Raw genomic sequence first — 26,681 nt, 5'->3', positions numbered from 1 at the left:
GGACACAAAAGCGTATGACTTTGTTTATTTCTTTTCTATCTGAAAGTCATTATTCAATTTCCAAATATACAACTTTAAAGTAAGCACAATTCCAAGCAGTCTCTGCTTTTGTGTCTTGAAACGGCACTGTTTTTACTTTTTTGATCACATCATTTTAAAACAAGAAAAGCAAACGCTCAGACGACTCTAATTTGAAATTACTACTTTGACGACACCCCTGTGACCTTGAATGAAGGTCAAAGTCATTCATATTTTGCATAATTGTAAATATCTTCTTCTTCTTCTTTGTTCCTGAGCTTTTTACTCTCAGGGTCACCTTATGGTGAGAGTTTTGCGAGCCACACAGTTTTTACCCCGCCACGTAGGCAGTGCGACGCCGACTTTGGTGGAAGGCGTGCTGGGTATCTTTGTGTTTCCGAGCCCCTAAACTTTTGATGGAAACTCGGGATCTTTAACGTGCGCACTGGTCTTCTGCATGCACATGCACACAAGGGTGGTACGATTCCGTCCTTTTAGAGTCTGCACTGAATGTTGACTCTGGAAATACAAAAAAAATACCTGGGGTTCAAACCCTCAGCGGCCAGACCGACTGGCTTACAAACCAGACGTGCTAACCACTACGCTACGTCCCCGCCATTGTAAATATCAATACAGGGCATATTCCTGCCAAGTTAATGGGGTTTAGGTTCCATAGCTTCCGAGAAAAGCCCAATGTTAAAGTTTGTGGAGGTCGGCGGAAAAGCAGAGTTACTACCCTTATTTTTTGTTGACTATGACAAACAAAGTATGAACGTGATCAGTTTGATGGGATGATCATGAGCAATCCTACAAAGTTTGATGCAATTCTGAAGAATAGTCTGTGAGATACAGAACCTCAGGTTTTTATCTTTCTTTCTTTATTTGGTGTTTAACGTCGTTTTCAACCATTCAAGGTTATATCGCGACGGGGAAAGGGGGGAGATGGGATAGGGGAAAGGGGGGAGATGGGATAAAGCCACTTGTTAATTGTTTCTTGTTCACAAAAGCACTAATCAAAAAATTGCTCCAGGGGCTTGCAATGTAGTACAATATATATGACCTTACTGGGAGAATGCAAGTTTCCAGTACAAAGGACTAAACATTTCTTACATACTGCTTGACTAAAATCTTTACAAACATTGACTATATTCTATACTTTCTTTCTTTCTTTCTTTATTTGGTGTTTAACGCCGTTTTCAACCATTCAAGGTTATATCGCGACGGGGAAAGGGGGGGGGGGGGGGGAGATGGGATAGGGGAAAGGGGGGAGATGGGATAGAGCCACTTGTTGATTGTTTCTTGTTCACAAAAGCACTAATCAAAAAATTGCTCCAGGGGCTTGCAACGTAGTAAAATGTATTACCTTACTGGGAGAATGCAAGTTTCCAGTACAAAGGACTTAACATTTCTTACATACTGCTTGACTAAAATCTTTACAAACATTGACTATATTCTATACAAGAAACATTTAACAAGGGTAAAAGGAGAAACAGAACCGTTAGTCGCCTCTTACGACATGCTGGGTAGCATCTTTCTCGTCCCAACCAATATGGGACTCCCCCTAACCCGCGGGGGGTACTATATTCTATACAAGAAACACTTAACAAGGGTAAAAGGAGAAACAGAACCATTAGTCGCCTCTTACGACATGCTGGGAAGCATCGGGTAAATTCTTTCTCGTCCAATATGGGACTCCCTCTAACCCGCGTTTTTTTTTTTTACCTTCTAAGCCCCCCTGTGACCTTGAAAAACGTCAAAAGTAATTCATATTAGGAACAGTTGTAAAGATCAAAACAGGGCATATTCCTGCCAAGTCTAAAAGATTTTGCTTCCATAGCTTCCAAGAAAAGCCCAATGTTAAAGTTTGTTGAGGTCGAGGTAAAAGCAGAGTTACTGCCTCTGTTTTGTTTGATGAATAGTCTCTAAGATACAGAACATCATTGTTTTCTTTGAAGCTGTGACCTTGAAAAAGGTCAAAGGTCATCCAATCAGGTATCAACCCATAGAGCTCAATGAGGGTCATCATCACACAAAGTTTGAAACATGTTACATATTGTTTCCATGTTAAGGGCAAATTGTTACAGTTTTGACATGGCCGTACAGCCAGACATACACGCGACATTACACAGACTCTTTATGATTCTTATGAGCCAAAAATTAGAAATCCCGAGAGATCAAGCACACACATCAAGCGATTTCCCTGTACAGTCATGTCTCTCTACAAATAGTGCAAATCCTGAGAGATCAAGCATACAAATCAAGAGTTTTCCCTGTACAGTCATGTCTCCATAGAAAAAGTAGAACCCCTGAGAGATCAAGCACACAAATCAAGTTTTCCCTGTACAGTCATGTCTCCATAGAAAAAGTAGAACCCCTGAGAGATCAAGCATACAAATCAAGAGTTTTCCCTGTACAGTCATGTCTCCATAGAAAAAGTAGAACTCCTGAGAGATCAAGCACACAAATCAAGAGTTTTCCCTGTACGGTCATGTCTCAATACAAAAAGTAGATCTCCTGAGAGATCAAGCACACAAATCAAGAGTTTTCCCTGTACAGTCATGTCTCAATACAAAAAGTAGAACCCCTGAGAGATCAAGCATACAAATCAAGAGTTTTCCCTGTACAGTCATGTCTCAATACAAAAAAGTAGAAATCCTGCAAAATCAAGCACACATACCTTATAAGAAAGCTTAAAAGACAATACAAATTGATTCTGATTCTGAAAATTGATTCCGATTCTGATTCACACCAAGCGATTTCCATGTACAGTCATGTCTCTCTGCAAAAAGTATAAATCATGAGAGATCAAGCATACGTACAAATCAAGAGTTTTTCCTGTACAGTCATGTCTCAATACAAAACGTAGAACTCCTGAGAGATCAAGCACACAAATCAAGAGTTTTCCCTGTACAGTCATGTCTCAATACAAAACGTAGAAATCCCGAGAGATCAAGCACACAAATCAAGAGTTTTCCCTGTACAGTCATGTCTCAATACAAAACGTAGAAATCCCGAGAGATCAAGCACACAAATCAAGAGTTTTCCCTGTACAGTCATGTCTCAATGCAAAAAGTAGAACCCCTGAGAGATCAAGCATACAAATTAAGAGTTTTCCCTGTACAGTCATGTCTCCATACAAAAAGTAGATCTCCTGAGAGAGAAATCCCGAGAGATCAAGCACACAAATCATGTTTTCCCTGTACAGTCATGTCTCAATACAAAACGTAGAAATCCCGAGAGATCAAGCACACAAATCAAGTTTTCCCTGTACAGTCATGTCTCCATACAAAAAGTAGAACTCCTGAGAGATCAAGCATACAAATCAAGAGTTTTCCCTGTACAGTCATGTCTCCATACAAAAAGTAGAACTCCTGAGAGATCAAGCACACAAATCAAGAGTTTTCCCTGTACAGTCATGTCTCAATACAAAACGTAGAAATCCCGAGAGATCAAGCACACAAATCAAGTTTTCCCTGTACAGTCATGTCTCAATGCAAAAAGTAGAACTCCTGAGAGATCAAGCACACAAATCAAGAGTTTTCCCTGTACGGTCATGTCTCAATACAAAAAGTAGATCTCCTGAGAGATCAAGCACACAAATCAAGAGTTTTCCCTGTACAGTCATGTCTCAATACAAAAAGTAGAACCCCTGAGAGATCAAGCATACAAATTAAGAGTTTTCCCTGTACAGTCATGTCTCAATACAAAAAAGTAGAAATCCTGCAAAATCAAGCACACATACCTTATAAGAAAGCTTAGAAGACAATACAAATTGATTCTGATTCTGAAAATTGATTCCGATTCTGATTCACACCAAGCGATTTCCATGTACAGTCATGTCTCTCTGCAAAAAGTATAAATCCTGAGAGATCAAGCATACTAATCAAGAGTTTTCCCTGTACAGTCATGTCTCAATACAAAACGTAGAAATCCTGAGAGATCAACCACACTGTTAGGAAACGCTGTCGTTGCTGAGCTTTGGTTTAGTTTTGTGTGTTGCATGTAGTTGACTTTTTTGTACTTTGTGGGAAAGTACCGATATTATATTTTGTAAACACAATATTTATGTTTGGACGAGAATGCAGGTGAACTTTCTAATTATTCCGGATGCTGGCGCTCACGTGGTGCGCAGGGTGTTATGGGTAACTGAGCAAGGTCAGTTCATAGCAACGGCTATGGCTTTTCGTTTTGCTTGGTTACCACCCTTCTAAGGGCAGGTATTTTGAGTGTTTTTTTCGACATCTAGCATGTGAGATTGAAGTCAATGTATTTATGAGAATTGGAGTAAGAATATGTAATTTAATGGCTTTTGTCAAAATCAGTAAACACAGCTGAGAACTAATTCTCAACTGATAAAAAAAACTGTGTCTTAGAATGACTAGAACTGAATGATGTTCCTGACAATACTCTGTTAACAAAAAGTGACAACCACAGCATGAACAACAGTGATCTCAATGACTAGTCGACTCGCACGGTTGGCCTAGTGGTAAGGCGTCCGCCCCGTGATCGGGAGGTCGTGGGTTCGAACCCCGGCCGGGTCATACCTAAGACTTTAAAATTGGCAATCTAGTGGCTGCTCCGCCTGGCGTCTGGCATTATGGGGTTAGTGCTAGGACTGGTTGGTCCGGTGTCAGAATAATGTGACTGGGTGAGACATGAAGCCTGTGCTGCGACTTCTGTCTTGTGTGTGGCGCACCTTATATGTCAAAGCAGCACCGCCCTGATATGGCCCTTCGTGGTCGGCTGGGCGTTAAGCAAACAAACAAACAAAAAATGACTAGTCCTTGCACCTGTTCTTTTGGATTCTGTTTCTTACAAAATCTTTGACGTTTCGCCACGTCCTGTTCTTGAGAGCCTTATCCTCTATGAGACACTTGACAATAACCTCTTTGCCAGGCAGATGACCCAGGAGGATGTAGCTTTCCAGGTGTCTGAGCACAGCGCTGACTTCATCATCAGACCAGGCTTTCCTTGCTGCACAGAGAAAAATGATACAATGCTTGAGAATTTCCTCAGATTAAACACAGACAACACCACAACAGACAGCAAACAATTACAAAAGCACTACCTTCACAACTTATGTCATGGCACTGGGGAATAGAACTGTCCAAAACAAACTTTCAGAAAAAGCACATTCCAAAAATACGTAAAATTGTATTGTATAATGCACAAGAAGAGAAAGTTTTCCAGTCATGTGTCAGTAACTTGTAACTTGTTTTTCATGTGGGTTCTGAGCAGACGAAAACCAAGGAAGCCTTGTCAAATGTTTACATTTCTATGCACATTTGGTCAGTGATTTGACGAAAAGCTCGCGCTCAGACATGCAAGTTCCGCAAAGACTGATAACTTACTAAAAAAGAAGAGCAAACGCTCGATTGAGTCACTTTCGACGTAGAAAAAGGTCATGGTGGTCGAAACATTATCAAAACATAGGTCAAAGGTCAACTTAACATGGATATAAGTGTACATCATACCCGAGTACGCTAGTACTTGGGCTCAGCAGACTTTAATTGTGTGTCTGTCTGTCTGTCTGTCTGTCTGGATTTAACAGCTTATTGCTGGGAAACTACTGGGCGCAGTTCGTTCAAAAGTTGATACACTAACTTGATAATAGGTCCGATTGATCGTATTAAAACTTCATAATGTTAGCTGGGACCTAAATGCGAAATAATCCACAAAAACGACTCTTGGCGGTGGGCGCAATTCGCGGTGGGATAGAACTGCTGTTCGGCTAATAGAACTGCCAGCCAGCCACCGACACCTACAGGCTTTGCGTGCATGTGCCACTTCGCGTGCGCGCGACCTGAAGTTAGCACTCTAGGCATTTGAGTTCACTGGCAAAATTGTCAGAGTTAATGGCTTGGTGGAAAGCACGTCCGCCTATGGCCAAAGTGATCCGGGTTCGATTCCCGGCATAGGCGATTTATTTTATCTATTTTTTTTAAATTCTTGTTTACTATTGTTTATCCCCGAGTACGCTAGTACTTGGGCTCAGCAGACTTTAATTTTTCACAAAAACGACTTAACAGTGGGAGGAATTCACACCGGCGGGGCAACACGCAGCCTGATAGAACAGCCAGCCAGCTCGCTGGTTATTTCCCGCATCATCACACGCACGCAGAGGATTTTTGTAGGTCAGGTTGTGGGAAAGTCCACAATGTTCCACAGGGGAACTGGTTGTGTTTGTATTGTTTATTTTCTCACAGTGATGTTGATGGTTTTTACACATATTATGAGGAACTTTTCTCAGATGTTGGATCCCGAGACCAGCCTCTCGTTTACGATTGTAGAGATCGATCAGCACACACAGAACAATCGCTTAAGTTTAATTTCAGAAACCAACATTCACACCACAGGCATTCCAAACATTTATATTGTTAAGTTATGAAGAGGGTCGGCAGTATATTTTTCACTGTGATCAAATAAAAGAGAAAGGCCAGTCACCACACACATCCTCGGCTCGCATGCAATGCATTTATATAGCAAAGGGAATGCCTGTAATTCACACAGAGCAATCACTTGGTCTTAAACGTGCACAAGACAAAAACTTTCATACTGGGGGAGCGAGCCAGTCTGAAGAGTACTCGGGTCCAGCGCGAGCGTTTTTTATTCCTTCAATTATCCGATCCTCTGAATAATAATTATACATTATTCACTGCTGTTTGATGCGTCGAGGTCAGATGCCATGATTGTTTCACCTGTCAGTGCAAAAGTTACCCCGAAGTCCGTAGGGCTGAGGGGCAACATTTGCACCGACAGGTGAAACAATCATGGCATCTGACCTCGACGCATCAAACAAAGGTGAAAAATGAGAGCGTACCACCAGAAGACTGAAGCGATCCAGGTGACTGTGTCGCACCAGAAGACTGAAGCGATCCAGATGAGAGCTTACCACCAGAAGACTGAAGCGATCCAGGTGACCGTGTCGCACCAGAAGACTGAAGCGATCCAGATGAGAGCGTACCACCAGAAGACTGAAGCGATCCAGATGACCCTGTCTGGCCACACAGCTGCGGATATCCAGTGAAGTTGTGGTGTCCTTGTCCTGAAATAAAAAAAAAGAGTAAAATTAAAAAGTCTCTTTTTGGATACCAGGGCCGTGGTTTACTTAAAAATGCTGTCAGGGTCTCCGCCAAGTTGTGGGAAGAAACAAACATCTTGACAAAAGTCTCGCAATAACTTTGACCAATCATACAAGCGCTCAATTCCCACCGTGTTAAACGTAAACCAGCTGCTCAAAATGCAGCCCTTCCCAGTCTGTGTCCGTACAATTTGACGGTTTTGACCCTTTCAATACGTATCAGATTTACGCCGTCGACCTGCTCCACTGAATTTAACAAGTTTTCCAACGAAACAAAAGTTTTACCGACAATAAACTTCCAGATCCATCTTCTTTAGCCAAGTAGGCAACGACGAAAACGTAAAAAAACAAACGATGGCGGTCAGTCTCGAGAGAACTGATTACTAAGATTAGTCATACAAGCACACAAGTCCCGTGCATCTTTTGAGCCGAGTTCAATACGTGATTTATGGCTCGCGCTTGCTGGCTTCTGATTGCGCGGTGCAATAATATTAAAATAAGGCTCACGATTGCTGGCTTTTGATTGTGGTTCAATAATATTAAAATAAGGCTCGCGCTGGGCTGCATTTGATTGGAGTAGAGTTTTGACTTGATTGACAGGTGGTAGGGTCCATTCAGCTCCTGCTGTGTTAATTAACAGTTTAACGAAAAAATCCTGCCTTAGTATGGCCACCAGCTCATCTCCTCTAGTGCTTGTCAATGAAATTTGATACCAAGCATTATATAGAAACAAATCATTTTCTAATTAGTTCAAATACCTTTTTGTGAGGCTGCTGTTTGAGGATGGGTATCTTCTTCATCGTCGTCGTTCTCCTCGTCAACAATGATGTCATCGCTGATGTCGACACTGTCCAGAGAAGTTGGGTTTGTTATTTCTCCTTTCTCCAACTGAATGAGAAGTTTTGCCACTTTCGTCACTTGAAGCGCTGCAGAAGGTAATCTATAGTAACGTCTGTGTGTGCGAATGTCATGACCCAGAAACTGAGCAACAACGTCAAGCTCATTGTCTGCAAGATTGTAGAGTTGAGTCATTGTGGCTACGTGCTTTCTCAAGGATGTGGACGTAATAAGTTCAGGGTGCTGCAAATCTGCTTGTTGGCAATGAATCTTCAGAGTGTCACTTCCGCGAATGTGTCCATTTCTATCACCATGACCAAAGCAGCTTTGAGAGAAAACAAAGTTGTTTGTTTCAGGAATGCCAGCTTCTTGACGAGATGCAATGAGTGTTTCAAAAGAATCTACCAAATTTGCTGTCAGCAAAATTGGAACGATTGTGCCAGTTTTGCCAATAATCTCCACCCTTTGTAATGATTTACTCAAAGCTTGTTCAAATGAAGGCAAGCTGTGCAGAATGTCATCACTTGTATCAAGCTGACGGTTTTCAAAATCTTGAACTTTCATTTTGGACACTTCTCCAGATCTTCGGCGGTTGAAGAGGATCACTTGACTGAGTAGAGCTTTACAAAGTGAATGTCGAGCTGTTGTTTTGTCCCGAGAAGAAGAAGCGTTTTTCATGTCCTTTTTTGCATCCTCTGCAACCTGTGATAGGTGCGACGAGAGCTTTTGTATATCTTTCGAGAGTGGAAGTCGCTGCACATTGTTCTGATGTCTTCTGTAAAGAGTTCTTGCGGCTGACGACGAAACCCATTCATTCCACCGAACATCGAAGACTTCTATGAAGTGCTTGCACTGCTGTCTCAGTTGCATGTCATTTTGCTCAATGGCCTTTGCTTGCATCAACAAGGTGCATCTTTTCAAAGTGTGGCCAATTTTCTTTGCCGTTGATGGGTTTTTGAAGTCGGACGACTCTTTTGAAAATTCACAAAGTACACGTGTAGCTTGGACAATAGTACTGAACATGTCCGGTTTCAGAAAATCAATCAACTGTCCATTCTGATTGCCACTTTCTTTCCTGAGTGCAAGTACAAGGCGTGCTATTTCTCTCAGTTTATTTCGAATGTAAGCATGTCGATCGGAATCAAACCCATTCTTCCTCGTCTCTCGCAGTGCAAGTTCCCGAATCGTTATATCTGTTTTAACAATCATGCCCACTGGGTCATTTTTCACATGTTCCAATATTTCACGCAGCTTTTCTTCGTCATGGTCCCTGGTGATTTTACTCCCCGGGACAGCAGGAAGAAGAAGTCTTCCAGCAACAACCTTTCCTTTTGAAGACTTGCAACAGGGTTTTACGCACTTATGACGGTACATGTCCTTCGAATTGAAATAACCGTAACACTCTGGACAAGGTACAAAGTCTTTCACTTGCTTTTCTTCTTTGGCACTTTTGCGCTTTACCACAATTTCCCCTTTGCCTTCTTCCCAAACTTTCCGGTTATGCCTATGATCCCCTAAATTTCTCATCTTTGACAATTCTTTTTTCTTGTCTTTCCTCGATGCATGAAACAATGGAACAAGAATGGACTCATCTCTGTGAAAACTATTGAAATGTCTTTCCAACTTTGTTGTAGACAAACCACACACAAGACACCAATGAGATTTATCTTTTTTCTTCTTTTTTGGTCCATCTCCTGAACTTTGATCAACAGTAAAGCCAGTAATTTCAGGCTCTTGCTTGTCAGAGGAAGAATGACATGTGGAAGAAATATCGCAACGTTGCAATGTTGACGGAGCATTTGGATTTTCAAGTGGAACCGATAAGTAAGGAAAAGGGGAGGGTATTGTTTGCTCATTTACAGCAGAACTGTCAGAGTCAGAAACATGGTCCTTTTGAGACTCATCGTTGGGAATCCATGTTGGGTCTGTGTCCGACAAATCGTAGTCCGAACTGGCACTGTCTTTGTCCTGAAACATAAATGAAAGGGGTTTATCACATATGCTACATGCATTTTAGGTAAGAGAGCATGGGTCGTTAGTCAAGTAATTGCTGAATGCCTTTCAATTGGAGTTATTTCTAAGATCGTCTCAAACACAACTGCACCGTTGTCAATCTCACCACGTGCTTCAAATTCTTTCTGTATCATTCCTTATTGAAGTTATTCCCATGAACATAATTAATTTTCCAAAGTATTCTTATTTCGGTGACAAGATGGTAACTTCTTCTTTTTCTACCTCTGTGTTCCTGAGCTTTTTACTCTCAGGGTCACCTTATGGTGAGTCTTGCATGCCACACTGTTTTTACCCCGCCACTCAAGTGACTCATAAATTATCTTTCTGAAATTTACAGCTGTAATTGTTTTAGTTTGTTTAACTGTTCAATACATTTATAAGCAAGCTGTTGTTTTAAACTTTGACTAGTATTTTCTGCTTCTCTCTCTCTCTGATTTTTTCTCCATTGCTCAAGATCGAAAGTCAATGCCCTCATTTGAAATTCGTTTACGTTTGTATACCCCCCAAATGATTTTTCTTTGTTTTTATACCCCCAAGCAAGCAATAATAACGTGATTTTTTAATTTATTACGTGAAATACCCTCAATTGTACGTGATGGGAAACACTGTAAAACAATATGCAATAAGCTTCAATCTTCTTTACAATTCAGCCAAACTATATATATCCTCTGTAGGATTAAGTCTCACTCTGGTAAGTTGCCGTAAAACAGTTCAGGGGACTACCACTATATTGCGGTCCAGTATATTGTGAATTCGGCTATATCGCACCAACATGCTTGTAGCCCACTTGAACACAAGTGTTTTTAAATGCCTTCCACTACAACGCAAATACATATCGCGGTCCAATCTCTTGTACTTCCTTTGCAGATTTATTTTCCGCAACAGAGAATCGAATCGTCCCAGTAGGCTATCAGTGAAAGGCGACAGTTTTCTCGCCTTTGTTAACTCGGTAAGGGTTTTTCGGACATATATGTAAACTGCTGACCTGGATGAGCCTGTCACGTGGGCGAAGGCGTCCATCGGAAAGTGCCGGATCCTGCACCCCGGCCTTCATTTAGCGGCCCCCTGTGGTGCTGGCACACCCAACCACCGTGAAGCCCAGGCCTCCCGCCGAGCTCTTCTCTAGATCCACCGTGAAATCCTGTAACTGACAAAGGGTAGAGAAATGATTCAATCTCTTCTCTAGATCCACCATAAAATCCTGTTACTGATGCAGGGTAGTAGAATGATTTTTTTCTTTCTTTCTTGAACTTTTTACTGTGTCAGGGTTGCCTTATGGTGAGAGTATTGCGTGCCAGACTGCTTTTCCTACCCCGCTACGCGGGCAGCAAGACGCCAACTTCAGGGGAAGGCGTGCTGGATATCTTTGTGTTTCCGAGCCCCTAGACTTTCGCGGGAAACTCGGGATCTTGAAGTTTAAAATGTGCATTAATCTTTCTGCATGCGTTAGCACACGAGGGTGGTACAAACCTTCTGGTCTCCCCTCAAGTTGATTCTGGTACCTGGGCTCGATCCACAGTCAGCCAAATCAACCAGACGCTCCAACCAACAACGCTACAACCCCCGACAAGTGATTTCATCTCTTCTATCCACCGTAAAATCCTGCAACTACCACAGGGTTGTGAAATTCTCAGGCATTGTACAAAGTCGGAAGCAACTTTCGCTGAAAAGTTGCTTCTTGAACAATTCTCCATCATTTTCTGCAAAGATTTCACACTAATTGACTAAACACTAAAACAGGCTAAGAAATGGTGGTTCCAATCGGACAGACTTTGCTGATATCCGCAAATTTGTTGAAGGGTACCATGTGCCTGAATGATGTAATCCACCGCAAAAAAGCAAGAAAGTGTTATTGCCGGGAATTCTAGTCCACAGGAAAAATCCTGTAACTGACACAGGGTAATGAAATCTACTGCAGAAATGTAAAAAGCCATTTCAAAGAAAGCAAAATAAATGCATAAGTGATCCCTCTCAACTAAAATTTGGGTTCAGAATGGAAAATGATGAAATGACCTGTCCCCCAGACTAAAACTTCCATTGCAATATCTTAGGTGTGTGCAATGCAGTGAAATTTCTTACCTATAACAGTATAAGCATATAATTATGATAATCTATTCGAGTAAAAAGTAAGTAAAAACAAATTTTAAAAAATGGAAGTAAAAGCTTTATACAATAGGGGTGAAATTTGTACATGTCAGCCCACATATTAGACTTAGCATTCATTTTTACTATAGTTTTATCCCTCCATGTTCGACTTGGAGGTACTACAAGCTTTAATGTGTCTGTCTTTCCCAACTGTTGTTTAGGTAACCCTGGGTTTCGTATTTGAACACCCCTGTTTTGTCATTGAAGTAACTTGCCAGAAAAACAACAGTTTTGTCTTTTTATAAACTCATAACTGATGAGTGAGGGGGAAAAGAAAAAAGGATTACCTGGTCATCGTTCAAGATCTCTTTCTTATCAGCAGTTTGACTGTTTTCAGTCACAGCGGTGTTGGTCACTCTCTCCTGACACATGAGCACAACGACAGAATCCGCCGAGCACACGCTGGCCGGAGATTTGTTCTTTATCGTATCAGCCGGAGACACATCTCCCTTGTCGCCGCCACGACCTCTGCTAAGGTTGTCGAGGAGACTGTCGTCAGCAGCAGCTGCCACAATGAAGGCTGCGTCAAGGTCAAAATCTTCATCACCACCATCAACGTCATGGTGATATTTTTCAGCAACGGTGTAAATCCTCTCAAACTCTGATCTAGAACTGTCCAAGACATCAGAGTTGATGTCGCTTTCAGTGTTGTTGGATTGTTCTTCCACTCGCAGCTCCCTCAGGTTGAGGGGAGGGGGCTGGGCGACGATGGAGATGTTGTGCTTGTTGACGGGCGTGGCAGCCGACGAGGCGAAGGCTGACGGAGGGGAGATGGGGGTTTCCCGACCCCCCTCTGCGATGGAGAAGGAGTCGGCAGCATGTAAGGCTGGCTGGGACTGGTGTTGTTGTTGTCTTTCCTGCAGTGAAAGTCTCTCCTGAACCTGAAAGTTTCATGAATAAAAAGTTGAGAGTTTTCCTTCAAGCTAACAGAAAAATAAGCTCTGTACTTATCTAGTCAATCACAATCCGGTTTATTACTGTAGATTTGCTATTGTGTTACTGAACAGAAAGGCTAGTTATCTCACTTATTTTTTTGATGACATAATTTGTAAAACGCTAAAGATGTTACTAATTTGATGTAAAGAACAATTTTACCAAGTTTGAAACAAATCCGATGAATAGTTTCAGAGATCTATATAACATTTCCAATTTTTCCTTCGAGGTTGCCCTGTGAATGATCTTAACAAGGGTCAACAAAACTAATGTTAAAGCGTTGGGGGTAATGATCAAACAAATTTTGAACTCAGTCACTTTTACTATAGTTTTATCTCTCCATGTTCGACTTGGAGGTACTACAAGCTTTAATGTGTCTGTCTTTCCCAACTGTTGTTTAGGTAACCCTGGGTTTCGTATTTGAACACCCCTGTTTTGTCATTGAAGTAACTTGCCAGAAAAACAACAGTTTTGTCTTTTTATAAACTCATAACTGATGAGTGAGGGGGAAAAGAGAAAAGGATTACCTGGTCATCGTTCAAGATCTCTTTCTTATCAGCAGTTTGACTGTTTTCAGTCACAGCGGTGTTGGTCACTCTCTCCTGACACATGAGCACAACGACAGAATCCGCCGAGCACACGCTGGCCGGAGATTTGTTCTTTATCGTATCAGCCGGAGACACATCTCCCTTGTCGCCGCCACGACCTCTGCTAAGGTTGTCGAGGAGACTGTCGTCAGCAGCAGCTGCCACAATGAAGGCTGCGTCAAGGTCAAAATCTTCATCACCACCATCAACGTCATGGTGATATTTTTCAGCAACGGTGTAAATCCTCTCAAACTCTGATCTAGAACTGTCCAAGACATCAGAGTTGATGTCGCTTTCAGTGTTGTTGGATTGTTCTTCCACTCGCAGCTCCCTCAGGTTGAGGGGAGGGGGCTGGGCGACGATGGAGATGTTGTGCTTGTTGACGGGCGTGGCAGCCGACGAGGCGAAGGCTGACGGAGGGGAGATGGGGGTTTCCCGACCCCCCTCTGCGATGGAGAAGGAGTCGGCAGCATGTAAGGCTGGCTGGGACTGGTGTTGTTGTTGTCGTTCCTGCAGTGAAAGTCTCTCCTGTACCTGAAAGTTTCATGAATAAAAAGTTGAGAGTTTTCCTTCAAGCTAACAGAAAAATAAGCTCTGTACTTATCTAGTCAATCACAATCAGGTTTATTACTGTAGATTTGCTATTGTGTTACTGAACAGAAAGGCTAGTTATCTCTCTTATTTTTTTGATGACATAATTTGTAAAACGCTAATGTTACTAATTTGATGTAAAGAATTCTACCAAGTTTGAAACAAATCCGATGAATAGTTTCAGAGATCTATATAAAATTTCCAATTTTTCCTTCGAGGTTGCCCTGTGAGTGATCTTAACAAGGGTCAACAAAACTAATGTTAAAGCGTTGGGGGTAATGATCAAACAAAATTTGAACTCGGTCACTTTTATAGTTTCCGAGAAAAGTCCAACCTTAAGGTTGTGACACGTCATCCGTCTGGCCAGACTAAACACTGGCCGATTACAATTGAGTCACTTTTACTCAAGTGACTAAGAAACAGGATTTTGCTTTAAATTTCACCACAAAAGTTACAAAAATGGCTTTATTAAGCGGCTTTTTCTTAAGCATAACATATAGTGGACATTCCGGACCCTAAAAAATTCAGTTTTTAAAGTGGCTGGCTTTATCAACCGCAGCTTTATTAAGGATGGATTAATTCGTTGAAGTGTCTCTCACAGAATCAGCCGGGCTTTCAGGACTGTCACAGTCATTGTGTAATTAAGACAACCTGTAAATTACAGCCACAATTATGGCTGCAATGAGGAGAAATCAATATTTTATCATTTAATTTTGAAGCGCATCTAAAGTCACTGTTCACAGTACTTGCCACCAGGGCTAGAAATTAACCTTTTTCCTTGAGTGCAACCCGGGCCCATTACTGAAAAAGTTTGAGTGCCCTGATGGAACTATGGGTGCCTTCTGTTGACTAAAAGTCATTGTTTTCGATTTTTTTGCGTGCAAATCGGGCACCTTTGACGCGAACTTTGCGTGCCCGTCACCAACTTTCCGTGCAAAATTCACCAGGCACCCGTTAATTTCGAGCCCTAGCCACTGAGCACAACACAGTGACACATCAAACGGCTTTCTTTCTTTGAAAAAAGCGCACGCTGGGCAGTGAAAAAGCGTGCAGACTTACAGTCAGTCGCACTCGCAGAGACTCAAGGACAAATGCGCTGCGGAGAAATTCGCCTTTGTGGGACTGGGGTCTTATTAAGTTGGTTTCCAAGTCAAACTAAGTGAAAATTAAATACAGTGGTACTCCCCATGTAAGACCTCCCAAAATCTGACAAATTTAGGTCTTAAAAGGGGGGGGGGGGTCTTACAAGGGGGGTGAGGTCAGGTCAGAAAAAGACAGTGAGAGAGAAAAAATCAGTGACAGAGAGAAAGAGAGAAATACCTTCAGGGTCCGTCGAAGTTGTGGCATAATTACAGTTGTGGTTTGGTGAATTAATTTGATAATCTAATTCAATAAAAAGCAAGAGGTATGTATTTTTTCTGTTTTTTTTTTTTACTTTAATTGTATCCTCTACATGTATTTAAAAAAATATTTGGGAGTCAAAAGAGTTTATGTTCATATGGGTGTCAGTATTTGGAAGAGGACTATACACCTGTCACAAAACCAACTCCAAACGCGTTCGTTGAGGTCACCATAAATACATTTCCTTGCCTTGGAGTATTTGCGGTCACAATTTTCGCCGGTCTCCCATCGATTGACCACGTTTTCTTGGTCGCTGACGATCGATTGAATCTGAGTTTTTCCTACCTCAAACGACCGCGCGATCGAAATTGCTGTTTCGCCCTTACGGCTCCGTTTCACCACTTCCACCCTCTGTTCCAGAGTCAAAAATGTCCTCTTCTTTCCGCGCGATTGAGTGTTTGAAGTTGAAGGAGAGTTCGAAGCCATGGTTGAAGAAGAAGATCGTTGATGCTCGCGCGTGTGTTTGTTGATTTTTTGAAAGGAAGTGGACAAAGAACAAAGTTCCTCCCAAGAACAATCAGGGACTGGAACGAGACCCCTTCATCCCTCCTCCTCTCACACCCCCAGGCCCCAGACTCCTGCATTGCGCAGGAGTCGAGTTCCTGCATTGTGCAGGAACTCCCCAGCCCCCAGTAGATTCTAGCTAGGTTTTTTTTTTTTTTTTTTTCTTCACTCTTTGGAATCTGCAACCCTCCACAGTGTGACATAATGGTCAGCCTAAATGACCGTGGTCACAATATGGAAGAAGAAGAAGAAGAAGAAAGAAAAGGGCATGTTGGGATCGTAAAATTGTGAACGCCGGACATGCGCAATCGAGACCTAAACGCGTCGTCTGTTATATTTCCGGCCGAGTGATTTTTGCGATCTTTTTTCAGTGATTCAAGCAAAACGTTACGATTTTTTGTTAGGTTTTGATTTGAAAATGTCGTTACAAGGTCGCAAATTGTAACAACTAGTCGGTCGCAAATCGGGTTCTGGGGGGAGTCGGCCATGGGGGTGATTTATATAGCAAAACTAATCCGTCAGCAAGAATGAGGTCTGAGAAGGGAGAGGGTCTCTGATGGGGGGGTCGTTCGTCGGGAGTACCACTGTATTCATAAATTAATAGCTCATCAATGCGGCCATAATTCTGGCTGTAATTTACAGTTTGGCTTAATTACAACATGACTGTTATGTACAGCCTTAAAGACCGAGAGATTCTGTGAGAGAGAATTAACCGACTGTGTATCTTTAAGCGGCGTCCACTATATTTCTTTTCAGTCTACCTAAAGTTTCAGACCCACTCTTTTGGTCAAGATGTCAAAGTATACTATCGTGGTGTTACTTGACATTTCTGTGTGTATACGTAAACCAAATTATCAGTTAAAGAACAATTTTTTTTACCAGAGGAATTTTAAATATATATTAAATAAGAAAACCAACATAACAAGTAATACTTAAGAACCTGCATTTCCCTGCAACATTTTCTTTAAAAAAAAGTATATATTTACTCACATGAGAAATTTTAATCTTCTTGCGGGACAATTCCACCATCACTTGCCCTCTTGTCATCTGAAAAAAAAGGTGTAAGTACTGTAAGATAAAAAGAAAGTGAGTATTTCATTGTTTGATGTTTCAAACATCAAACACATTTGGCCAAAAAATAGTGTCTGTGTCTGTTAACGAAGATAAAGACAAATAATTTATACAATTGCAAGTCAGTATTTGGTTATCTATTTTTTTCCATTTCATATAAGGAATTTGTTTTTGTGAATTAAACAATTTGGCGGGCATCACTCCTGCTGTACTTCCAGAACAATTTTGTTTTCACTTGTTTTATCATTCTGATTTTTTTCTCCAGGTATTTTTGAGGGAACTTCTTGGTTCGAACCTAAACGTAGGGACGATCAGAAGTCAAGTAGACAGTTAGTTTTACCCAATAATATTTTCAGTTACTTTTTAACGGTATTCATCTAATCCTTCAAAAACTACAGTGAAGGTTAACAAGAGCATGTTACATAAAGATCTACATAAAACAATGAGGAACATGCACACCAACTTTTATGTTGAGAAGTTAAATCAATCAGTTTCAACGCACAATTGCTGACTTCCCTTAGATGTATGTAATTATCGTGCTATCAGTATCACTTAAAGTTAAAAAGATTATTAAATCACACCTGTAAGTAATCACAAAGTTACCACATCGAAAGTGTAGAAGTTATCACTTTTCAATCGCCGCAAAGGAAAAACCTATTCCAAAATGGTGAATCCGCAAATGTTTTCATTCATGCAGTTACTTTAGCATGCACGTTGCCCCCCCCCCCCCCCCCCCCCCACACACACACACACAACCGATATCAGCCGTATTGCTGGCTTTGCGATATTGCTAAAGACAATGCCCTAGTTTTCAATCAAAATGAGGCACTTCCCCAATGAGACAGATTATGAAGTAGCAGACGACAACATGTATGGTTTTCAAATGTGTGTCTGCAGCGTAAGTGAAGCTGTCAAAGATTCTGAAAAGGTGCCTTTGTAGAAATGCGCCATTTTCGCTGAATAGAAGTCGAAACCATGATCAGTTGATAACGTCCTGGATTTTTACAACAGATCTAGTCTAACTCTAACCACTTCTGAATTAAATTTCGTCACCAATGAAAATCTTAGGCAGAACAAATTGCAACCCGAAAAGTGCATTAGCATGATAACTCATGTAGCACTAATAACCTATGTCCCGACTGTATGTGTGAGGATTCATATAATATTATTCACCCACGAATTTTTTCTCTCACTTCCACGCACCTACCGTATTTTGATCTGGTTATTTTTCAAACAACAGCACTCAGACGATTACTTTAGGGTTGCGGTGAAAGCCCAACCTGTATCCTTTCAAGTTCAGTTGGTTTCGAGGTGATCAGACAAAGCGAAGGACACTAAAACAATCAGAGTTTGACAGCCTTGAACGATTTCAGGCGATCTCCCTTGCGGCCATCTTTGCAGGTTTGCTTGACTCAGTTACTTGCCCTTTGCACGCCGTGTGCTATCCATCAGTCATCTTCTTTCAATTTGTTCCTCAAAGTTTTCATTTCAATTTAACAAATGTAAAACTAAGTAAAACTGGGTCTTTCGATTGATAAACTCATTCACTCGACGATGGACGTCGTCAGCTCGTTGAGTCAAGTTTTACGATTTCAACAAACTTCCGGTTACGCGACAACATCGCTGTGACGTCATGATAAAAAAAACAAGACTTCTTTACAAACCAACGTAATTTACAACTACTTCAAAATTATATGTCAACAAAATATATGTAGACTATATCATGCTTTCGTATATTATAAACATTAATCATCCAAATTAAACATACCGGCCTCTTTCGGTCACATCGGCTTCGCTGCTCTTGCCGCCGCTCTCTCCCTGCGGTGTCCATTTTCAGTGTCAACTGAAGTTTTGGCGCGCCGAACTTGTGTGTGAACTTGTGTGAGGAATTTTACCGTGTATGCGCGGTCACCTATTACGCAAGAGGTGTGTAAAAAACATGCATCCGTGACATTTTACCTCCATTTTCCTGCCTGACGTAAAACGAAACGAAACTTAATTTGGGGGTATTTATTGACCGTTTTATACGGCTTTTGACAATATTTCCCTATGCTGCCGGCAGGATATACCGACCCGGCATCCTAATGAGGGTGTGTAAACTTGCAAAAGGCAGCTTAACGGGGCTCACACAAACACACACACACACACACACACACACACACACACACACACACACACACACACACACACACACACACACACACAAACACCTCGTTTGTAAGTTGAAAAAAATCTTGGTCACAGAATAAGTTTCTTTATTTATCCGTATTAGCTCTGTGTTGGCGAGAAATTCGATGTTGAAAACAGGCGGATGTCCGAAGTCCAAAGTCTTATAATAAGATAAGAGTTATGTCGAACATTAAAAGCCCTTGAAGAGGAACACCACAAAAAAGTAATAACATTTGGTGAGGGTCTGCAGATCGTGTTTTTGTTGTTTGTTTGTTTATTGTTATCTGAGCAAAAACATGATCACCAGATCAAACTGTAGAAAATCTCACCTTGGTATCTTCTCAGTTAGTCTATTTTTCTGGAGCTTAGAAACCGAACCCGGTGAAATCTGTTTCCCCGATTCGGCGAATGCAGAGGTGAGACAGGCTGAGTGAATCTATGTATACCACAATCCTTCGCGCGACCCCTGACCTGGTCTTGACCCCTAACCTGGTCTACATACCACACACGACACAAACCGGTCACCTGCTTGTACCCCTTTAAAAAAAACGTTTTCTTTGGATACACACTTTAACTAACTAGATCTGGTGTTCCAAATTACCCCTCCATTTGACCTGTGAACTCGCAACTGAGTTGACTTTTGTCATGCATAAGATATAGTTAAAAATCATTAACTAACTAGGTCAACAGATCAAGAAGTATTAGGCATTTTTGTGGGCTGCATTTGTTTCATTTGTGTCACCCTTTATGTTTATACTTTTGCAGGCTGGTGTGGAGTTTTGGTGTTGCCAGGGCGATGGAAGACACATACATAAGACATATAAACAAGCTTCCATGTGAAGTGTTTTGATCACAAATCACCATTATTTCACACATTTATGCATATCTATTCTCAGCTCAGACTTGTGCTTTGAAATTGGATGTTTAAGAACTAGCTAAAACCCTGAATAAAGTCTTCGCAGTACATGGAATGGGATCAAAAGTGTGTGTGTGTGTGTGTGTGTGTGTGTGTGTGTGTGTGTGTGTGTGTGTGTGTGTGTGTGTGTGTGTGTGTGTGTGTGTGTGTGTGAGTGTGTGTGTGTGTGTGTGTGTCCCTGAAGTTACAATGCTAAAGTTCAACATACCTTTTTTTTTACCTTGATTACACTGTGATGGCACAAATCATTCACTTGTTCTTCTTCCTCTTGCCCGAAGTCATTAAGTAGCGTTTGTTCGGGAAACCGTAGCAGTGCTTTGAACAATCATGGAAGCAGCAGCAAAGCAGAGTGATTTCCCTTATGTCTTTTTGCCTAAACTGCCAAAAAGAAAGGACAGGCGTCAGAAAAATACCCTACTTCGCTAGTGATGCTTTAATTAAATTAGCCTTGTATGGTTACGTTTGATGTGATAGACTTGTTTTCGATTAGGCTCCGTGAAGAAAATAAAGTTAATAATACAAAGACGTTAACGACTAGCTTGAGTATCATTGCACTACTTGATTCCACCCAGAATGGACTCTCGTAAAAGCTTACAACCGATCGTAGTTTTACACGTCTTTTTAAGGTGGCCGAATTACACGATTCAAATCTTTGACCTTTCAAAAGCAATTTGAAAACTATAATGCAGTCCCACTCGAAGAATTTGTGTTCAGTTCCACTCAAATGAAGCTCTTTAATTGTTGCACTCAGGAAAACATATAAACTTAGGTAAGGGGCAGGCACAGTGAACACTCTGACAACAGCTAGAAACACACACACATACACACGTGCACACACCGTGCACACACACACACACACACACACACACATACACACACACACACACCGTGCACACACACACACACACACGCACACACACACACACACACACATATACACACACACGCACACACACACACACACACACACATACACACACACACACACACATACAGACATACACGAGCAAAAATAACTGCACAACATATGATGGTAAATCTGAGAATGTATCCTAATTGATACATTAATGATCACATCGTTCAACTGACTAAACTAAATGTAACATCGTGGGCTTATATTAATTATAACAGTCTAACTCATAGGCAAGGTCTGGGTGATGACTAACAAAAAAATGTTTTGAAAGCACCTGTTTACATATGCTATTACTTAAATTTTAATAAAAAGCCTCCGACAGCGATTGACCCCAGAAATCGGCTTTTGTTAATATTTTGTCTGCAATTATTTCGGAATGTGCTGAGAAAAGTGTGATTACGCTATGTCCAGGCATATCGGAAAGACACGTTACAATAGTTCAAATAAAAGCACATCATGACAACACGCGTGAACCAGGGTTTAATACCCCTTCCTAATTAGGTCCTGTGGTTGTTACTGATCGGGCAGAAACCCCATTCAACTATCAATTCTCGTTTATCTCAATCTTGGCATGTCATCATTTTCAAAATGTTCAGTGTAGCATAAAATCTGTCCGATTAATTTGTCTCATTTTGTCACGCTTGTTTCAACACACTCTGAAAATATCACACACAAAATATTAGCGAAATCCATTGTTTTCGTCAATCGGTGTCCGCTCACTTTAAATAACTGATAATTGTCTCACACATATTATTCTCCCCTTAGCTGCTACCTCGTCAAGTTACCGGCGGCGAGTTTTAGTCAAGCGAGGTAGTCAGAGCAAACTGAACAAATCTGAATCGGGTGCCTGTAGCTTAACAAACTACCTGGTCTTCAACAGAGCGTGTCAATACGCAATTCACAGTCCCAGGCCTACAGGTGTGGGGGACAGCGTTCTAACATGGCGGCCTTGAATCACTGAGGTGTTTACGAACAGTTTTAAAATCGACTCTCGTTTCTCGGCTAGCTGACTTTGTTCAAACTTCCTGAATTGAAAACGGAGTACACTGTTCGTCGGTATTGGTGTAGGTCACGAAGCATGGTAGTAAAATGCTTGGAGCTGTGTTGGATTTTACCGTCGCGTGCTCTGTTTACCCTGCCGGATTTAAACTGTGAATAAGATCGCTGCGACGGTAATCGTAGTGGTTTGAGAGAGGGACTCTGACTGACTTAACAAGCGACAAGTGACGGGAGTGACATTTTACCGGCAGTACTATGGTCGGATCCGGGGGAGCGAAAGCCGAAAGAAACGTGAGTTTTGTACTGTATTGTGAAAACAGGGAGTGAAGTGGAATTGATACGTAAATTTATGTGAGATTACTGCTGTATCCACAGTCTCAAACCGAGCTGTTTACAACTGGCTCGATATGTCTCTGAGTGTAATATTATTGCAGTAGCGAGTCTGAAGCTGTTTCCAACTGGCTCGATCTGTCTCTTTCAGGTTAAAGTAAGATAAATGCCGTGTTGAGTCGGACACTGTTCCCGACTTGTTCGATCTGTCCCCGTCAGGTTAAAGTAAGATTAATGCTGTATTGAGTCGGACACTCTTCCCGACTTGTTCGATCTGTCTCTGTCAGGTTAAAGTAAGATAAATGCTGTGTTGAGTCGGACACTGTTCCCGACTTGTTCGATCTGTCTCTTTCAGGTTAAAGTAAGATAAATGCCGTGTTGAGTCGGACACTGTTCCCGACTTGTTCGATCTGTCCCCGTCAGGTTAAAGTAAGATTAATGCTGTATTGAGTCGGACACTGTTCCCGACTTGTTCGATCTGTCTCTGTCAGGTTAAAGTAAGATAAATGCTGTGTTGAGTCGGACACTGTTCCCGACTTGTTCGATCTGTCCCCGTCAGGTTAAAGTAAGATTAATGCTGTATTGAGTCGGACACTGTTCCCGACTTGTTCGATCTGTCTCCGTCAGGTAAAGTAAGATAAATGCTGTGTTGAGTCGGACACTGTTCCCGACTTGTTCGATCTGTCTCTGTCAGGTTAAAGTAATATAAATGCTGTGTTGAGTCGGACACTGTTCCCGACTTGTTCGATCTGTCTCTGTCAGGTTAAAGTAATATAAATGCTGTGTTGAGTCGGACACTGTTCCCGACTTGTTCGATCTGTCTCTGTCAGGTTAAAGTAATATAAATGCTGTGTTGAGTCGGACACTGTTCCCGACTTGTTCGATCTGTCTCTGTCAGGTTAAAGTAATATAAATGCTGTGTTGAGTCGGACACTGTTCCTGACTTGTTCGATCTGTCTCCGTCAGGTTAAAGTAAGATTAATGCTGTGTTGAGTCGGACACTGTTCCCGACTTGTTCAATCTGTCTCTGTCAGGTTAAAGTAAGATAAATGCTGTATTGAGTCGGACACTGTTCCCGACTTGTTCGATCTGTCTCCGTCAGGTAACGGTAAGATAAATGCTGTGTTGAGTCGGACACTGTTCCCGACTTGTTCGATCTGTCTCTGTCAGGTTAAAGTAATATAAATGCTGTGTTGAGTCGGACACTGTTCCCGACTTGTTCGATCTGTCTCTGTCAGGTTAAAGTAATATAAATGCTGTATTGAGTCGGACACTGTTCCCGACTTGTTCGATCTGTCTCCGTCAGGTTAAAGTAATATTAATGCTGTGTTGAGTCGGACACTGTTCCCGACTTGTTCAATCTGTCTCTGTCAGGTTAAAGTAAGATAAATGCTGTATTGAGTCGGACACTGTTCCCGACTTGTTCGATCTGTCTCCGTCAGGTAACGGTAAGATAAATGCTGTGTTGAGTCGGACACTGTTCCCGACTTGTTCGATCTGTCTCTGTCAGGTTAAAGTAATATAAATGCTGTGTTGAGTCGGACACTGTTCCTGACTTGTTCGATCTGTCTCTGTCAGGTTAAATAAAGTAAGAGTAATGCTGTGTTGAGTCGGACACTGTTCAGGTTAAAGTAAGAGTAATGCTGTATTGAGTCGGACACTGTTCAGGTTAAAGTAAGAGTAATGCTGTATTGAGTCGGACACTGTTCAGGTTAAAGTAAGATAAATGCTGTGTTGAGTCGGACACTGTTCCCGACTTGTTCGATCTGTCTCCGTCAGGTTAAAGTAAGAGTAATGCTGTGTTGAGTCGGACACTGTACCCGACTTGTTCGATCTGTCTCTGTCAGGTTAAAGTAAGATAAATGCTGTGTTGAGTCGGACACTGTTCCCGACTTGTTCGATCTGTCTCTGTCAGGTTAAAGTAAGATAAATGCTGTGTTGAGTCGGACACTGTACCCGACTTGTTCGATCTGTCTCTGTCAGGTTAAAGTAAGATAAATGCTGTGTTGAGTCGGACACTGTACCCGACTTGTTCGATCTGTCTCTGTCAGGTTAAAGTAAGATTAATGCTGTGTTGAGTCGGACACTGTACCCGACTTGTTCGATCTGTATCTGTCAGGTTAAAGTAAGATTAATGCTGTGTTGAGTCGGACACTGTACCCGACTTGTTCGATCTGTCTCTGTCAGGTTAAAGTAAGATTAATGCTGTATTGAGTCGGACACTGTTCCCGACTTGTTCGATCTGTCTCTGTCAGGTTAAAGTAAGATAAATGCTGTATTGAGTCGGACACTGTTCCCGACTTGTTCGATCTGTCTCTGTCAGGTTAAAGTAAGATAAATGCTGTATTGAGTCGGACACTGTTCCCGACTTGTTCGATCTGTCTCCGTCAGGTTAAATAAAGTAAGAGTAATGCTGTGTTGAGTCGGACACTGTTCAGGTTAAAGTAAGAGTAATGCTGTATTGAGTCGGACACTGTTCAGGTTAAAGTAAGAGTAATGCTGTATTGAGTCGGACACTGTTCCCGACTTGTTCGATCTGTCTCTGTCAGGTTAAAGTAAGAGTAATGCTGTATTGAGTCGGACACTGTTCAGGTTAAAGTAAGATTAATGCTGTATGGAGTCGGACACTGTTCAGGTTAAAGTAAGATAAATGATGTATTGAGTCGGACACTGTTCAGGTTAAAGTAAGAGTAATGCTGTATTGAGTCGGACACTGTTCAGGTTAAAGTAAGAGTAATGCTGTATGGAGTCGGACACTGTTCCCGACTTGTTCGATCTGTCTGTGAATAGAGGGTAAAATAATATGAATGATGTATCAAGTAAGTCTAAAACTATTTCGGATTCCGACTTCAGTGCTTAATTGGTCTATCTCTGAGTTGAGAGTAAAGTAATATTGACGCTGTATCGAGTCTTAAACAGTGTGTAAATTTTGGGTACGCCGGGAGGAGTAACTTAAAAAAATAGGCACTGTGTCGATTAGTAAGTTAAGGGGGTCTATATTTTATGTCTGTGCTTAAAGCTCACTGCGTTGCCTGAGCAGGGTCAAATAAGGTTGCTACTGTTTTGAAGAGGAAGGAAGTGTACGTGTGGAACTTTCGATTTGCTTTAATTGGAGAGAAAAATATATTTCACACTTTGTATGAGTCATGACTCTGAGGTGTATACTTAATTTAAGGTATCTTGGTACATGTACTTGAATTATCGAATCTGTTAACAAAACTGGCTTTTCTCCAGAAGCTGGGTGTGTGTGTTTGTTTTAATAAATCGTTTGTGTTTTTTTTGTTTTGTTTTTTATAAAGCGGACCATTTTAAATGAAGTTTATTTTTCTCGGAGGCATACTAATGAGGTCTTCATAATGACTACTAAACTTCATAGCAAACGCTTCCCTCTATTCAGCTTCACGCACTACCGGGTCACCAGTTAACCACATGAAACTTTAGAACGGACACCCTTCGCTTGCACATGTGGATTATGCGTTGGAAAGGAAAACATGCATTCTGTTGAGAACAAAAGTGACATAGCTGGCTACGATCGCCTTGCCGAGAAGTGCAACTCTGCTGCTTGTTGATAGTCATTTTGAAGAGTTACTAATTAGCATCCAAGCCGCACAATTATTTTACTCGCAAAATGATAGTGGTCTGATTGGCTTGAATCGATTTTGAGAGGAATTTTGTTTGTTTGTTTGTTTGCTTAACGCCCAGCCGACCACAAAGGGCCATATCAGGGCGGTGCTGCTTTGACATTTTACGTGCGCCACACACAAGACAGAAGTCGCAGCACAGGCTGCATGTCTCACCCAGTCACATTATTCTGACACCGGACCAACCAGTCCTAGCACTAACCCCATAATGCCAGACGCCAGGCGGAGCAGCCACTAGATTGCCAATTTTAAAGTCTTAGGTATGACCCGGCCGGGGTTCGAACCCACGACCTCCCGATCACGGGGCGGACGCCTTACCACTAGGCCAACCGTGCCGGTTTTGAGAGGAATACAAATCACACAAAAAACACAGTTATAAAGGATAGCATTCAAGTACCAGAGGGTTTCAATGCTAATGAGCTTTAAACATTGGTTACAGTCGAGTTGCTGTGTGTTTCGCCCTTCCTCCCAGTAGGCTACCCTGTTTAAATGACTGACCGATTTCATAAAATGTAAGGTCCTAACATTCCTC

The 26,681-nt window shown here is 41.7% G+C and overlaps 2 protein-coding genes across 3 annotated transcripts in view; one reads left to right on the top strand and one right to left on the bottom strand.

The window, feature by feature from the left end:
• Positions 1-1,601: 1,601 nt before the first annotated feature.
• LOC138965221 (uncharacterized) lies at positions 1,602-19,373 on the bottom strand. 2 transcript variants are annotated; one of them, XM_070337348.1, is made up of 8 exons: positions 18,950-19,373; positions 17,101-17,157; positions 13,555-14,148; positions 12,382-12,975; positions 10,935-11,096; positions 7,858-9,904; positions 6,839-7,063; positions 1,602-4,992 (listed from the first exon to the last, which is right to left on the bottom strand). In XM_070337348.1, exons 1-5 carry the CDS (start codon positions 19,010-19,012, stop codon positions 11,004-11,006), a joined length of 1,401 nt encoding a protein of 466 aa, XP_070193449.1. In that variant the 5' UTR covers positions 19,013-19,373; the 3' UTR covers positions 1,602-4,992; positions 6,839-7,063; positions 7,858-9,904; positions 10,935-11,003. The 2 variants fall into 2 exon arrangements, with proteins under 2 accessions (XP_070193449.1, XP_070193450.1); XM_070337349.1 differs by having other exon boundaries at positions 18,389-19,372.
• A 2,697-nt stretch (positions 19,374-22,070) lies between these two features.
• Positions 22,071-26,681, top strand: part of LOC138965220 (sodium-dependent proline transporter-like) — a 30,387-nt gene continuing 25,776 nt past the window's right edge. The window contains exon 1 of the mRNA XM_070337347.1: positions 22,071-22,469. Coding sequence (XP_070193448.1) covers positions 22,434-22,469 — 36 coding nt within the window. The 5' untranslated portion in view covers positions 22,071-22,433. The remainder of the gene's footprint in view (positions 22,470-26,681) is intronic.

This window comes from Littorina saxatilis, linkage group LG4 (genome assembly GCF_037325665.1).
Source record: "Littorina saxatilis isolate snail1 linkage group LG4, US_GU_Lsax_2.0, whole genome shotgun sequence".
Classification (NCBI taxonomy): Eukaryota; Metazoa; Mollusca; class Gastropoda; order Littorinimorpha; family Littorinidae; genus Littorina; species Littorina saxatilis.
The sequence above is the reverse complement of the archived record's forward strand: the minus strand, read 5'-3'. Positions and strand labels throughout refer to the sequence as shown.